Source organism: Dendrobates tinctorius, unplaced genomic scaffold, assembly GCF_039654945.1.
Source record: "Dendrobates tinctorius isolate UK_male_01 unplaced genomic scaffold, ASM3965494v1 ptg000326l, whole genome shotgun sequence".
In the NCBI taxonomy this organism is placed as follows: Eukaryota; Metazoa; Chordata; class Amphibia; order Anura; family Dendrobatidae; genus Dendrobates; species Dendrobates tinctorius.
Window position 1 is genome coordinate 6316666 of NW_027361993.1, and position 16445 is coordinate 6333110.

The 16445-nt window shown below is 46.0% G+C and overlaps 1 protein-coding gene across 5 annotated transcripts in view; it reads right to left on the reverse strand.

Moving 5' to 3' along the window:
- PER3 (period circadian regulator 3) overlaps positions 1-14817 on the reverse strand; it is a 53955-nt gene extending 39138 nt beyond the window's left edge. For 2 of the 5 annotated variants that reach the window (XR_012227150.1, XR_012227149.1), the window contains exons 1-6: positions 14609-14817; positions 4709-5176; positions 4270-4421; positions 4034-4140; positions 3225-3426; positions 749-797 (exon numbers count right to left, since the gene is read on the reverse strand). Coding sequence is in view for 3 of the 5 variants with exons in the window: in XM_073561721.1 (XP_073417822.1) it covers positions 749-797; positions 3225-3426; positions 4034-4140; positions 4270-4421; positions 4709-5001 (803 nt within the window). In the remaining 2 variants the exon portion in view is untranslated. Of the gene's footprint in view, positions 1-748; positions 798-3224; positions 3427-4033; positions 4141-4269; positions 4422-4708; positions 5177-10241; positions 10379-14608 lie in introns of those variants that run through there. The other 3 variants (XM_073561721.1, XM_073561718.1, XM_073561719.1) reach the window with 3 other exon arrangements.
- Between the last annotated feature and the right edge of the window lie 1628 nt (positions 14818-16445).

Genomic DNA, 16445 nt, shown 5'->3' on the forward strand with positions numbered 1-16445 from the left:
ATCAGCAGAGCTGATCTTTCGTTCCAACGTGTCAGGGAGAAGTCTTCAGGTAGCTGGAGAGACGGGCAGGACCAGCTACCTACAAATCCACCCAGGGGTGTGTCTAGAACGCCATACTAAAGAATGTATGAATGCTTATAGGACCTGTGATGAGGTCATAGCCATGTGACCCGGTGGGCATGGCTACGGACCATATAAGGTGGCCAGGGTAGGTCACAAGGGTGAATGCTTGGACCAGGTTGGTCCGTTGTGGAAGGTCCCGCTGGGAGATGGGGCTTCCTGCCTGACAGCACGTGAATGCTGTGAGTAATGGCTGTAAGTGCCTGAGAGTTCCCTGGAGGGAATGAACGCCTGTGCTGAGAAGCAGCCATGAGGTAAACCCAGACAGGGGATATAACTGTGAGGCCCGAGAGCCTGTGTGCAGGACATTGCACAACCTGTGTGACCACAGGATAAACAGAGTGAAGCTCTGTCGTGAACGCTATGCTGATTATATGAACTTTAAGTTGCTGCTGTGGGTTTATGATGCCTAATAAACCGCATGGACTGTTGGTGTTACGTTAAGAAACCTGTGCCGGATGTGATTTATTGGCTGCCAAGCGAGTACCCCTACCCGAATGACAGCGCTACCTTACAGTTACTTTGTTACAAACACTTTAATTTTATGGCCAAATCTTAAATGACACAAAAGAAAAGTCTGCTGCATGAAACATTCTCCAAAATGTGTGTAAACCAACAGCAAGCTTACCTTATTCTGCAGAAAAAGGACTTCACCTGAGTATATTCATAAACCGAAGCTGCAAAAGTGAAACACAGGTTACTATAAAGATATACGCTGTCTAGTAAACTAACCACAAGCAACATCAGAACCGAAATCACCCCCCATTACCCTGCTGGTTCAGGGTCTACTGACAGCTTGCTTTCTGGGATGTGGGGTTAACACAAACCCTGTGTAATAAGTGAAGGAGTCCATAGACGGAAGGGAACAGCAGAACAGTCCCATTCAGGTGATCAGTGCTGGCCAGAAATACAGTGGAGCAAGAAAAACATGAACGGGGGCTCCATGCTAAAGCAATGCCGCCATGCCCCCAATCAGAGTGATGGCATGTATTAATCCTCATTCAGACGGTCATGTTTTTCACACATTTTGAGAGTTTCATGGATAAAAAAATAAAACAAACGAATCTATTGTAGTCTATGGTGCTGTTCACTTGTCTTTTTTTTGGCGGACCATGCGCCCATGCAAAAATCATGAAGAATTTTCTTTTTCCTGGCATCACAGATAAAAATAAAAAAGGACCAATACAAGTCTATGGGTCAGAGAAAAATCACCATTAGCACACGGATGGCAACAGTGAGTAGTCCGTGCGTAGTCTGTGATTAACACTGTAAAAAGACAATCTTTGTAATTTATTTGTTTATACATGAAAAATACTGAAAGTAAGATCGAAAGCACTCATGCCACTTTTTTATGTACGTGAACAAACACCAACAGCTGAATGAGGACTTAGTCAGATTAGACGGGAATACCCATTTAAAGTTAACCACTTACTACATTTAAAAAATAATTGAGTGATTATACAAGATATCTGAACACTGGAGATATTTTATTTTGCATTATACTAGTTACATGTAGCCACCACTAGGGGGAGCGCAAGGCAGGTGTATAGTCTCTCTGCAGTGGGCTCCCCCTAGTGGCAGCTGTGGGAAGCCTCTATGACTCAACAATCTATAATATAACGCTGTAAGCGTCACTCTGTCCGAAGCCTTTATAGGCTGCACAAGCGCGACGCGCCTGCGCAGTCTGGCTCCAGACAGAGTGAGGCAGCCAGCGGTGAGCAGTGTGTATGGCGTCGGAGATGGCGGTACCGTACACACTGCATACCGCCATCTCCGACGCCATACTTACCTGACTGGGAGGAGCGTTGCCGCGGGGCTTCTCTTCGCCCGGAGACGGTCCGGAATTGCGCTGCGCGATCCGGCGCCATTTTACTGAAGACACACTTGCAGTGTGTCTTCAGCAATATGGCGCCGGACAGAGCTATGGGCATACGCGATTCCGGCCGCACTCCTGCCCCGGCCTCCAGCAGAACAGCGCTGGAGCACAGGAAAGAAGGGTGAGTATAAATGTTTTTTTTTTTTTTGTGTACTTTTAATAGGAGTGAGGGGACCATGCAAACCACGATAGGGGAGGTGAGAGGACCATGCATACCAGGATAGGGGGGTGAGGGGTACCATGCATACCAGGATTAGGGGGTGAGGGGGCCATGCATACCAGGATTGGAGGGTGAGGGGGCCATGCATACCAGGATTGGAGGGTGAGAGGACCATGCATACCAGGATTGGAGGATGGGGGGGACCAAGCACACCAGGATAGGGGGGAGTGAGGGTACCATGCATACCAGAAGGGGGGGGGGGGGTGAGGAGACCATGCATACCAGGATTGGAGGGTGAGGAGACCATGCATACCAGGATTGGGGGATGAGGGGTACCATGCATACCAGGATTGGGGGATGAGGTGTACCATGCATACCAGGATAGGGGGATGAGGTGTACCATGCATACCAGGATAGGGGGATGAGGTGTACCATGCATACCAGGATAGGGGGATGAGGTGTACCATGCATACCAGGATAGGGGGATGAGGTGTACCATGCATACCAGGATAGGGGGATGAGGGGTACAATGCATACCAGGATTGGGGGACGAGGGGTACCATGCATACCAGGATTGGGGGACGAGGGGTACCATGCATACCAGGATTGGGGGATGAGGGGGTACCATGCATACCAGGATAGGGATGAGGGAGTACCATGCATACCAGGATAGGGATGAGGGAGTACCATGCATACCAGGATAGGGATGAGCGAGTACCATGCATACCAGGATTGGGGGTTGAGTGAGGTGACCATGCATACCAGGAAGAAGAATGGGGTGCCATGCATACCAGGATAGGAATGAGGGGTGCCATGCATACCAGGTTAGGAGGGTGGCAGCACATAGCAGAATAGGAGACCATATACCAATAAAAATGCTCACCACCCGGGCGTAGAACGGGTTCATAGCTAGTATAATATACAGCACTGTTCCCCATAGAAGTCACCTGCATCTATAGATATGTCACCAATTATAATTGACTTTCAGCAAGAAAATAAGAACTGAACAGAAAGGATCCTTCCCAATACTGCGGTTGGTCCTTACAGGCTGCGTTTTGAGGCTCTTACCAGTTTCTGCTCCGATGTTCCACGGTAGAAGATGCGATTGTGTGGTGTGCTTGTAGAAGACGCTAACGTCCTGAGGGGCCAGAAGCTCCACGAAGCATGAGGAGTCCAGCAGCTTCTTCTTACAGTTCAGAATGTAGGCTGCCTGACTGGAGATGTACACCATCTTCCCAGAGGCCAGAGAAACCACGATTACAAAGGTGTCCTAGAAGAAGGAACGGAGAATAGAAGGGATCTACGTCAGATGTGTTAATAGCCCAGCGGCTGCAGAAACAAGATGGCCATATATAATATTTATATTATTTGTATCGGTGGTGATGGATTACTGCAAATCTAAGAATGTCAGACGTTTCTGGGAAACCTGGGCGCAGGGTAAGCAATATGATATTTTATAAAATTGAGAATTTTTACAAATAAAGTGATACCAAATATGTTTTTTTTTTGGGGGGAGGGGGGATGTAGGAGGTTCCTTTTAGATATTTTATTTTTTTTTTTTTATTTACAGAATGGGAAATGGGGCGCTGTAAGTGTTTTTTGTTTCGTTTGTGCTTTAACAAATATTTAAAACTATGTAACTTTTTTTTTTGCTTAAACCATTGTAAAACTATGTTCAATCAACATTTGGCATATGCACGGTGATAACTCCAGGAGCATCTGTTGTGCATATCAATATGTCAGATGGAGCCCAAAAGAGTCTTTGAGGCTTGTATAAGCTGAGGATCTGATGCTATGGTGCCACCCAAACCATTCCTACCACTTTCCATGTACTTGGGGTATGTGTTGCTCTAGAAGTATTTGGCACGGGGACTTACTGGTGGATGCTCTGACGTTATGGTCCCAAGATTTTCAATGGTATGTACATTTGTGTCCACTCTCGAGGTACCGCTGTCACTGAGGACCTGAAAAAAAGCGCTGTTTGCTGAAAAGTAAAAAAAAAAAATTTTTTGTCAAATCCTAGCCATGGCTAAACTTCAACGTAACACGACCAGATAAGACATTATACCATCAACAGGAAATTAAAAAAAAAAAAAAAAAAGGCTCTTCTCACCTTGAACCTGTCGAACACACTTCAAAGCATAGTTCAGCGCATCGAAAGTATTGGGTTTGCTGTGGTTCAGCTTTTCAGGTGGCAGTCGCCGCTTCATCTCCTGCACCACATTCATCAGCTCTTTGTGTGAACGGATCCTGTCCATTTGTTCACTGTAGGAGATAAATAAAACAAGCGTTGAACAGTGATGCAAGGCTAAAGCTTTGTAGTCTGCTTGTACAACATGTGGCTTTTGTTGCAGATTTCATCTGATATATCGCAAACAGTGAAAAAGGTTGCCACCTGTTAATTTCTACATGATTTTGCACAGGACATCCGTTTTGTACTGGAACAAGATGCAAAGTTTACACCCATAAATCCATAGTAGATCTCCCCAGTGTGAATTTACCTCTCCTGTTCTTTCTTCCCACACTGTATAGAGATACTATGCTGTGATTACCTGTTATTGCTGCTGCCGATGGATTTGCTCAGTCTCCGGAAGTTGCAGTTTGATCTTCTGTTGGATTCATTCACATTGGAATCTGTTCCGCTAGACTCGTGACCATTGCAGTCATTTCCACTGGATTCGTTGCTGTTGGAGTTCATCTCCATGTCCTCGTGGTGCTCGGAGCTATGCTCCTCTGAAGTTTCACAGTTAAAAGTCTTTTCGGGAGGGCTTCCCTCCTCCGTTCTAGTGGCTGTAGACCAGGCCTCATTTGGGATCAAGTCCTCACTTTGGGCCTCTGTGCTCATGATGATGATCTGGAACAATACTGCTCAAGTTTATATTTGCGCCTCTAACTTCCGGTATAAGATGGGTAGAACAAAACGATTCAGAGGAGATTTCCAAGTTTGTGGCATTTGTGGTTCTCCTACGGTTATCCAAGCAGCTTCAGAAACACGAAGTCTGGAACGTATTATAAGCTTCCTATATGGAAAAAAAAAAAAAAAAATGAAAATCAAACTAAACTACTTCAATACAAAAGTTATTGTCAGTGATATTTATTTTTTTTTTATTATTTTATCTGCACGGCTGAAGTGCCCACCTCCCTGCAGCGGCAGTCTGGAACACCCATCACACAATTTGGAGCAGCGGCAGTCTCGCCGCGTAGTCTGGGGCACCCCCCCTGCAGCGGCAGTCTCGCCGCGTAGTCTGGGGCACCCCCCCTGCAGCGGCAGTCTCGTCCTGTAGTCTGGGGCACCCCCCCTGCAGCGGCAGTCTCGTCCTGTAGTCTGGGGCACCCCCCCTGCAGCGGCAGTCTCGTCCTGTAGTCTGGGGCACCCCCCCTGCAGCGGCAGTCTCGTCCTGTAGTCTGGGGCACCCCCCCTGCAGCGGCAGTCTCGTCCTGTAGTCTGGGGCACCCCCCCTGCAGCGGCAGTCTCGTCCTGTAGTCTGGGGCACCCCCCCTGCAGCGGCAGTCTCGTCCAGTAGTCTGGGGCACCCCCCCTGCAGCGGCAGCCTGGCCATCGCTGATTTTATTGCAGTAACCACAAAAAAAAAAAAACAAGACAAAAAACCAGCACAGATGAAGCATCCACGAGCGGGCTACCATCGCCCATAGCTGATACCCACGCTGCCTCCTCAGGACCGTTCTATAAGTGCAGTTAATTCTAATGATGTGCAGGAAATGATTAAATGACAATGAGCTAAAGGGAATCACACCATTAGCAAATGCTGATGTACTGTAGATTACAGAGCGATGGGACGTGATCACCTCCATCATCATCTTCATAGTACTTAATCATGGAGAGTGCACTGCTGTCAGCCGGCCGCCCACGTGGTGGCCATACCGGGTGTTTTCAGGTAACTATGTGCCAACCTTATGTGACTTCATCCTACATGCAGATACAACATAACTTGGAAAACTGGGTTAGGGCATTCAGCCAACCGCATTTATCATTTCATGGAACGTCTTAGAAATTGTTTTAATGGCTCCAACAATTAGACTCGGAAGATTACGTCTTCTGAAAAGTGAAGTGCACAAACAAACCGAACACTCGTTACGTCTATGACCAGCATGAAGGATGTGATCACCTTTGGAACCATTTTTTAATGTCTTAAAAGAAAAAAACAAATCTGGAAGATTTTTAATGTCGAATCAACAGTAACTTTACTGCTACTGACTAGAGCGGAGCAGTGTTTTAATGTCTGCTCTCTAATGCCCAAAACTCTCCTGCTGACTTCTTTCATAAAGTCCATTTCATGAGCACCGCAGCCCTCATCATCCCTGCAGCCGTCCTGTGACGTTAATGTACAACAGGAAAAAAAAAAAAAAAAAAAGACTCCGACACAAAAAAGGTAATGATTGTAATTAGGTCGTTATTAGGCGACAAAAAGGGAACTAAGTGCATCCGGTTTTCAAGCCCCCTTAGAGTTAACCAGCAATTTAAAGCAATTTCTAACTCTACGTAAGCAGCACTCCCCCTCCCCTTCTGCACATATGCGTTTTTGCTGACGGCAGTAAAAAATTGGTTAAGGGAAGCGGAGAGGGGCAATTATTACGTTTGTTTAGGAAATAACAATTCTGCAAAAATAAACAAACAAAAAAAAAATTTGTCCTAGAGAGTCATGCCGGGGACACCATGACTTGTGGCGAAGTTATATTTATCTGCTGTAACTCTAAAGCAGCTAGCGACGTATTAATCAGCACGTCGTGTACAGTCTGGCGACACACCTACTACTGGCTGAACACACTGTACATTGGGGAGTGCCGCGCCACGTGAGGCTGTTCTCAACGATCTGATGAGGAAGTTCAGACGCTACAGAAAACATAGTAAACAAGTTACTGTACTTCCTAAGTCCTTACTAAGGGGTCAGGCACAAAATAGATGGCTGCCGGGCGAATGGTCGGCAGTTCCCCTCTCTGACTATTCAATAAATATGAGCACTCTTGTCTTCTATGGGAGAGACGCTGAGTGTCAGCTTAGTGCACCAAGAGCAAAAGGATTAGAAGCCAACATTGGAGATGCCGGATCCCCTACTCCCCCAGACATCATAGGTTTAATATACAGGCTGCAAAGCCCCGTATGCAGCAGTCTGATGTACAGCGTAATCTTACTCCTTCCTACCACAGTCTGCATAATCTCTGAGAAATTTATGCTCATGACTCCGTCCTTGCCAAACTGGACCTCCTCCCTGTGACCACTTTAGGCAGGTATTAGTCACCACAATCTGGGAACACCCCACAAGTTCTGTCTCCGAGAGGCTCTGACAAGGTCGCTTAACTATTGCAATTCGGCCCATGTCTAGGTTACTCAGATCCCTTCACTTGCTCAAAAAAAAAAAAAAAAGCAAGCATTTGTACACAGAATGTAATCGGCAACATTAAACCAAAAGCAACACATCTTGATAAATATAAAATGTATCAAGCCAATGTTGATACATGCAAGACAATCTTAGGGTATGTGCACACGTTGCGGATTGTGCTGCGGATTTTTCCGCACGAATTTTGCAAAATCCGCAGGTCAAAAGACCTACGGATTAGCCTGCGGTTTTGCCCTGCGGCTTGACACCTGTTTATGGAGCAGTTGTAAAACCGCTGCGGAATCAGCACAAAGAATTGACATGCTGCAGATTAGAAACCGCAGCAAATCCGCGTGGAAAAATCTGCAGCATGTGCACTGCGTTTTTTGTTTTTCATAGATTTTAATGGTACTGTACAACACAGCAGAAACTTCCGCGGATCCGCAGCGTGTGCGCATACCCTTAACATGCTGGGGATTAAAAAAAAAAAAAAAAAAAAAAAAAAAAAAGGATGAGATTAGCTGGAGCGGACGCAGCAAGCAGCTGAAGCACATCCCACCGTGATGGCCGATGAGCTTTTTTATTTTTTTTTTTGGAGGCCATTGACCAGTGTAACTGAGTGAAATATCCGCCAGGTGGGCAGTGTCTGAACTCGACTTTACGCTACACTTGAGCTTATAAGTATGACGCATCTGTACAATCCCCTTTGTTATAATGGTACAAGTTAGAAATTACTCCCCTGCCACGGAGCTTAGCATCCATGTTAAGGAGGATGTCCAGTTTTGAAAATGTATTTTCATATAAACCTTCTAGGGAGTAGATGAGAGGAGAAGCACCGTTTAGGATCCTCATCTGACCTCCATAATGAACGTCTCTTGCTCTGGATACACGGTGTAATGCCAAGCTATCCCCTGTAATGACATTAAACTACCAGGGTTCCCCACACAACAGCAGACAACTCAGGGTGCAAGGCGAGGGACACTCTCTGAGGAGCCCATTATCAAGGATCATTCCAGCAATTAAACACTGTCCAAAGTAGAGAACCCTTTTAACACAAGAAGGACTGTATACCCAACCCTTCTCTGAGGGCATCGGACTGCACACAAGGACTGTAGTACACCCCATCATTTCATCAATCTAACACTACAACACACAGCATTCCCTAACAACCACAGGCTGAGAGTTGTAGTCTTGCAACAACAACTACAGATTCCGGACAACTCATTTTATTTCCTGCATGAGAGGTGACCTCTGCCACAGTGTTACTAGTTTATGGCCAGACCCCATGTGTGCCGTCCACGTGCCCTGCTCCCTGTTCTGGAACTTATCTTAACAGAATATTTGTAGGACGGGCGAGAGAACACACATCTGAACATAATGTTCAATGCCACATTTGTAGTAAGTGCAACATTACATAACCCAAGGCTGGAACAGAAAGCTGGCATCGAGTCAGTGGCAACAGTGAACGGCTGCCAGGTTAAAGGGAAGAGATGCTGCACAGGCTGTACTCTAACTATAGTAAATAACCTGCCTCCAGGAAACTGCTATCCAGAATAGAAAAGGAGCGGCGAGGAGGGCTCACAGGTACCAAACATAGTACAAACTGTACCCCCTCCCATTATGTGGGGCTTTCTCAGTTATGGCGGATTACTGCACTTTGGTGCAAGATGAAAAGTCCACAAATCGCTAAATGCTGAGATGTCATGACTCTACTACTGGTGGTCCCACGATCTGCCTACATCATCCATACAGACGTGCTCCCTCTACTGGCTGAGGCAGTCCTCTGCAGGGGGATACACTACTTGTCACTTATGGGGTGATGTGGGGGGGTGTAAGCTTTTGAATACCAAAGTGCATGTCACTTTTCCAAAGCAGGTCCTGATGGAATCCACTCCAAAATAGACACTGTCCAATCAGGAGGCTGGAAAGAAAGACCCAAGAAAACAACCTTTTCCAAAACTATTTAAGAAAAATAGAGACAGACTCCTCCTCCAAAAAAAAAAAAAAAAAATCTCTTAAAATTGAGCATTTTTTTGAAGTGCTTTGAAAAACTTGTTTTTGAATGCCTGGGGGAAAAAAAAAAAAAAAAAAAGCATTCTTGTGGACATAGAAACCCGCAGACTAAAAAACAGCTCTCCCTGATATACCGCAGAACCTCGCCAACTCAAGAAGACAGGGAATGCAGGATTACAGTATAAACATCACAGCCCTTACAATGAAGGTTGCCATTCAATGACCGCAGCAAATAACTTGAAAACTACAAAAAAAGTAGTGCAAAAACGAAAGATTCTATAACTTTCGATAAGAACATATCAAACCTTTGAAATCCATGATGATCATTAGAACGAAGGGACCACAGCGCTAATTTAGTGCAGCGTGACTTTCGTTATATTAATCCGTACGGCGGAGACCACCACTTATGGTTGGATATTGCTGGAGACCAGAGTTCAGACCCCACAATTATAAACAATTCCACCAGCCACAGTTTATAGGATTGCTGGAACATCAGCCATGCAGAACAGTGTTGTAATCCTGTGCTCCACGTAAAGCTCTCCGAAATATGTAGGTGCTAAAGAAACAGAGCTGATATCCAAGCGTCAATACAGAGCGCAGCTTTCATCTCTGCTCATAGACAACAAATGCCAAAAGTTGAGTCACTGGAGACACGTAAGAAGTCAGGGCGAAATTAAAGAGTCGTTATGGCATTTCACTAGATCAGGAATAGTTAGAATTAGTCCTGAGAGCTTACCACTAGGAAACGTCATCCGAGCCCGGGTGAGAAAAGCACTATAGCATCTCTCCAAACTGGGCACAAGGTATTTACAAGGAAGGTGGATCCGAAGGGTGCCCGCCCAGAGGGGAAGGGTGTGATTAGGATGTAGGAACATGCTCTTCTAAGGGACACGCTGCAGGTACACGGCCCACACTGTACTCATTACACAACAAACACACCCGCTCCTAGGGCTGGAACAGAAAGGGTGTCGCCTACTGAGCCACCTGGGCACAGGACATTCATATAACTGGACTATAAAGTGGAATTTCCCGCCATACACTAGAACGGACTGATCCACATAAAGGAACACATATAAGGCACTGTGCGCACCTGCTTGCAGTGTAAAATTCCGATGTAAGGCTCCCATAAAAAAAAAAACAGCTCTTTAGGGCCATGTTCCAACCACACAATAGCAATCTGCTCTGAAATTGTTGTTTTTTATTTTTTTTTTTTTTTTTAATGTATCCCCTTTTTGGTGTAGATTTAACCCAGCATTTACGGTAATTTTTTTTTCTTAAGTGCAGAACAGCTGGGATTCAGAAAAGTAAAGCTGCTATAGGGGGCTAGGGTCCTATCCAGTGTATGCTGCTTCTAGACTTTTAGAATTTGATCCTAATCACAATTGTTTTAATTTTTATAAAAAATAAAAAAAAACCTGCAGTTGAGATAAACTGCACCCACCAATCAACAATGCTGTGTGCAACCAGAAAGCAACTGTCCCCAATTTAAAGTGAACCTGTCACCTGTTTTGGCCGCTATAAGATGCAGCCACTGCCTTTCACGGCTTCTCTACAGCATTCTATAATGCTGTAGATTAGCCACCGGTCCGACGTGAAAGATAAGAAAAATAAGTTGTATTATACTCACCAATCCGATGCCTCCCATCCTCTTGCGATGCCGTCCTACTGCTTGCATCGTCGCTCCCCGGCATCACACTCCTGCGCAGAAATACTGATTTGCCCTGTTGAGGGCAGAGCAAAGTACTGCAGTGCGCAAGCGACGTGAAAGGTCAGAGAGGTCCAGCGCCTGCGCACTGCAGGATTTTACTCTGCCCTCAACAGGGCAAATCAGTATGCCTGAGCAGGAGTGCGATGCTGGGGATTGACCAAGCAAGCAGGAAGGTGGTGTCTCAAGAGGATGAGAGGCGCCGGACCCGGACCTGCGACACCTATCGGACCAGACCGCCCCCCCCCAGGTGAGTATAATAAAACAATTTTCTTATCTTGGAGGTCGGACCGGGGATTTATCACAGCATTTATAGAATACTGCAAAAACATAATGTGTGAACAACGCCTTACACGATGGATCAGTTTTATCAAAGTGTTAAAAAAAAAAACCCTCTAAAAAGCGTTTTCTTGATGGATCCGTTAGAAATAGACGACAACACATGCCCCATTAACGGATCCGTTGCCCATTGAATAATGTTAAACAGATCCGGCAGAGATCAGTTAGTGAATAACTGACTAAAAAGTAGTGTCAGCACAACGCTTTCCCTAACTGATTTCTGCTGGATGCGATCTAATCGATCATTACTGCACGTGTGAACATAGCCACAGAAATGCAGATACTCTGCAGCCAAAATAATATTGGAAAATTGCTCCTGACTCTAGCAGAGTTTTGACACCAAACTTGAAAAAAAGATTGATTCATCTGTCAAACACCAATTCAAAACAACCTATATCTCGGCTGCCATCAGGCCCCACTGATGCCCCCATTAAAGGACTCTAATATTATGGAATTGCCATTTATGCAGTTGTACATTATCCTCGGGGGTTTGGGGATGACCAGTGCAATATTTCTGAAGGTTCCAAGTAAAGTTAAAAATGCATCCATAATATGACGGCCTGAAACGCACCTGAATCATGATACACGTTGGTTTTTCTTCTGCCATATCACATTACACTTCAGGAATAATCAGAGTTTTGCTGGATTAGATGCATTTCTATACATCTGGATACCATATACATGTGGATTCACACATCTGTAAAGACCATGCATTGTGTTCTGGAACGACAGAAAAGCAGATCGTTCTGCAAAATCTGCAGCCCAGAAAACAATAGGATTTGGTAAACCTCCGCCAAGTCAATGGCCGACAGAGGGTTTTTCTGTAAGAGCTGAGACTCTGCAGCTGCTGCGGGGGGAGACATGTGCAGAGCTCAGCATCTCAGAAAAGCATGTCTGCTTCACGTGAATCCCCGAACCCGACAGCTTCCAAACAGGGAAGGACCAATGGAGAGACCAGGCTGAGCCTGGCGCTCTCATTGGCTCTGCCCTAAGTGTCAATCTACTGCATGTGTCTGGTACAGACCTGCAATGATGAGGTTTATCCTCATCCCTGAATATTCTGGGAGGAGGAAACACAAATTCTAGAAGTTTCAGCAGAACACCGTAGCGTAGAAGACCCTTGCCCACATATACATATCCAAATAATACCCCCATTGGATTTTCGTGCATCATAACAATACAATGGGGCAGCAATCTGCACCTGATAATGCCCTAGCTATAGTGGAACAACAACTCCCAGCATACTCTGACAGCCCACCAGCTAATGCCTTTATTAATGCCCTCAGAAAGTAACGAACAACTTGTGAGTCTCTGGCTGCTGCGCAACACCCAATCTCAATATGTACTGACCCTTCCTACATATATAGACCACTGAGCAGCCCCTATGGCAATGCAATCAGGGGTCAACAACCTGTGGATCTCCAGCTGCTGTGCAACTACAACTCTCAGCATGCACTGACACTTCCCACCAACTCAGACTACTAAGCTTCCCTTTATAGCAATGCAATTAGGGGTCAGCAACCTGTTGACTGCCAACTGCTGTGCAACTACAACTCCCAACATGCTTTGCTTTTACATTCCCCAGTAATTTTGCCCACTGTCAGAAATACAATCACTGGTTCTATAATTATTGTAGAACTACAACTCTCAGCAGAGTTACAAATCACATGCATCACTTTTCTTTTTTGCTAGCAAAATAAATATTACTGATGGACGAGCAACATACATTCTAGTGCAATGATAGGCAACCTAAAGTTTTCCATTTGCCTGGGATCTACAATTCCTACCATGCCCTAAGAGCCTGCAGTTGCCGGAGCATGCTGGGAGTTGTAGTGTCCCAGCAGCGAGTGCAGGTTGCAAATAACGACATAGCTGAGCACCAGCAGTGAGGCATGAGGTCAGGTGTCCACCTCCACATGATCCTGTCACCGGCTCCTCGGCCTCTGACGTCCTAAGACTTAGGACCTAAGTGATCAATCAACAATGGAAAAGAAATAATCCAACAAGCCTACAAAATCCCTGTAAACAGCGGCACCAAGAAATATAGGGAGCAGTGGGCACGACCCCCACCAGCTGTCAGCACATCAGTGCCAAGTGCAGCAGAACTGTGCAACTACAACTCCCAGCAAACCGCAAAAGCCACAGGACCTCAGGAACAGGGGCTCCCAGCACCCCGTGTTTTGTACATTTTCAAAATTGTCAAAGTCACTGATTTCTAGAGGTGAAATAACAAAGGAGGTAACAGTGGCGGACACAGACGGAAGAGGGCCCCTGTGCAAGAACAATATACGGCCCCTCCGTGTCTGGGACAGAAGCTGCCTGCTGAGTTTGGAGATGGCAGTGGCCCCCTTATCTCTTGGGCCCCTGTACCAATGGTATGTCTGCGCCTGTAGGGGCGTCCTCCCCCAATATACAGACAATGGGCACATACACGGCCTGCAAGGATCAACACTAAACAGGTTGTTGTCTTCTACCAATGTCATTGTGGGGATTTGTAATGAAATATTGGCATCTTGGCAGAGAAGTGACCGGTCCTGGTGACTGACCGGGACCACAATGGTTGGGTGGGGGAGGTCGGAAAATGTCTACCACCAAGATAAATGTCCAGGACAGTAAACTTCAGGGGGAAAAGGAGCCTTGATTAGTGGGCACTGCCAGGCATACAGCGTACACCAATATATATTATAGAGTTTGTGCACTGTATATATAGGATAATTTATATGTACTGCATAAAAATACACTATATACACACACACAATACATGTATACAGTACATATTATATATCTGTGTTACAAGGTACAACAAACTTATACAGTAGGCATATAAATACAGAAATATATGAACACATATGCAGATCTAAAAACACATAGATGGAAACAATTAGACATATACATACAGACATGCAGTGTACACATTATATATATATCCTATACACAGTACACATATAGATATGCACAGTGCCCACACATATATATAGCTATACACACACCATATATACAGTTCAGATATATATACACCATACTTTACGTACATGTACACCATTGTCCACAGCACTTACCCAGGTGGCAGCTCCCACGGGGCCTCATGTTGTGTGTTAGGCCTCCAAGGCAGGCGGTAACTCCACTAGCAGGCCGGGTGCTCCACGGTCGGGTGGCGCAGTTGGTCAGCTCCGCAGCGCACAGCTCTGTGTCCGGCGCCCACTTCACACTCCGCTCCCCTTCTGACTCCCCATGTTCTCACACACACACAACACACATTCACCGTGCAACGTGACGAGACCACACCCTCCTCTTCCCCATTGGCTGCACATTCCAGCATGCCTACTCTCATTGGTCGGGGGTGAAAGAGGGGGTCGGGTTTCCAGCCGACCATTGGTGCTCTTTCCGGGACACGGTAGCCTGTCACCTGTCTAGGCACGTTGCAAGGACAGCCGAGGAGCTGAACACTGGAGGGCGTGTCGCTCACTCGCCCCGCCCCGCCCCCTGCCGTATAGGGACCGCCCAGGCAGCAGTGAGGACGCGCAGGGCGGTCAGCTGGCGGCGCTGCGGACGCCCCGGGGTCTCCGCTGTCACACGCTCGTTTCTACTTTACCGCACAGATTAAGGTTGTGTTCACACAGGGATTCCTCAGGCTGACAAAAATCCTTACGTGTGGCAATGCTCCTTTTGGGTAATTGTTTTTCTTTCCAGATACTCTTTTCCTCAGGAAACTACCTATTCATTTTATGGGAGAGCCACTTTGCTGTTCATTTGACGAGATTACATTTTTTTATTTCTAGGTTCTTAAAAACAGCTATTGGGGAAAAAAAAAGGGCAGGAAAGGAAATCTCTCCAAACTACGCCCTGCCCAATCAGAAGGCTGCAAAAACACTTCAGGAAACTAAAAATGCCTTAAAAAACCTCCCTAAGGCTATGTGCCCACGTAGCGTTTTTTCCGGACACTAAGGCTATGTGCACACGCTGCAGATTCACCTGCGGGTTTTTTCCCGCGGAACCGCAGGTAAAGTGACCTGCAGTTTTGCTGCGTTTTGCCCTGCGGTTTTGCCCTGCGGTTTCACACCTCTACTATGTTAAAGGTGTGAAACCGCAGCAGAATCCGCAGAAACAATTGACATGCTGCGGAAAAAAAACCACAGCAAAACCGAGCGGAAAAAACCGCAGCGTGAGCACAGCGGTTTTGAAAACCCATAGGGTTACATGGTACTGTACCATGTCTGCGGAACTGCTGCGGTTCCGAAGGGCCAAAACCGCAGCAAAAACCGCAGCGTGTGCACATAGCCTAAAAACTGGACTCCTTCCCAGAAATTGCGCGTTTTTTTCCCCGCGCAATTTTACCGCGATTTTGTCGCGATTTTCGCGTGCGATATTCAAGCACTTTCCAAGCGATTTGAAGCATCGCTTGGAAAGTGATTGACAGGTTGGTCACACTCGTCAAACATAGTGTTTGACAAGCGTGACCAGGTTTTTACTATTGAGGCTGCCTATGCGGCATCAATAGTAAAAGATAGAATGTTAAAAATAATTAAAAAAATAAAAAATCGGGGTATATTTACCTTCCGACGTCCTGCGCAGTCTCAGTGACGCTCCGTTCCCAGCGATGCCTTGCGAGACCTGTGATGACGTTGGTCTCGCGTTGTATAGCGATCTCGCGAGACCACGTCATTACAGGCATTACTGGGAACGCTGAGGTCCGGGAATGCAACGCGGGACGTTGGAAGGTAAATATACCCCGATTTTTTATTTTTTTAATTATTTTTATCATTCTATCTTTTACTATTGATGCGTTTTTTTAAGCGTTTCCGCAGCGTTTGAGCCGGCTCAGACGCTGCAGAAACGCTTAAAAGATGCATCAAATTAATTAGCATGCGTTTTTGGCTTTCTGTGCCAATGCATGCG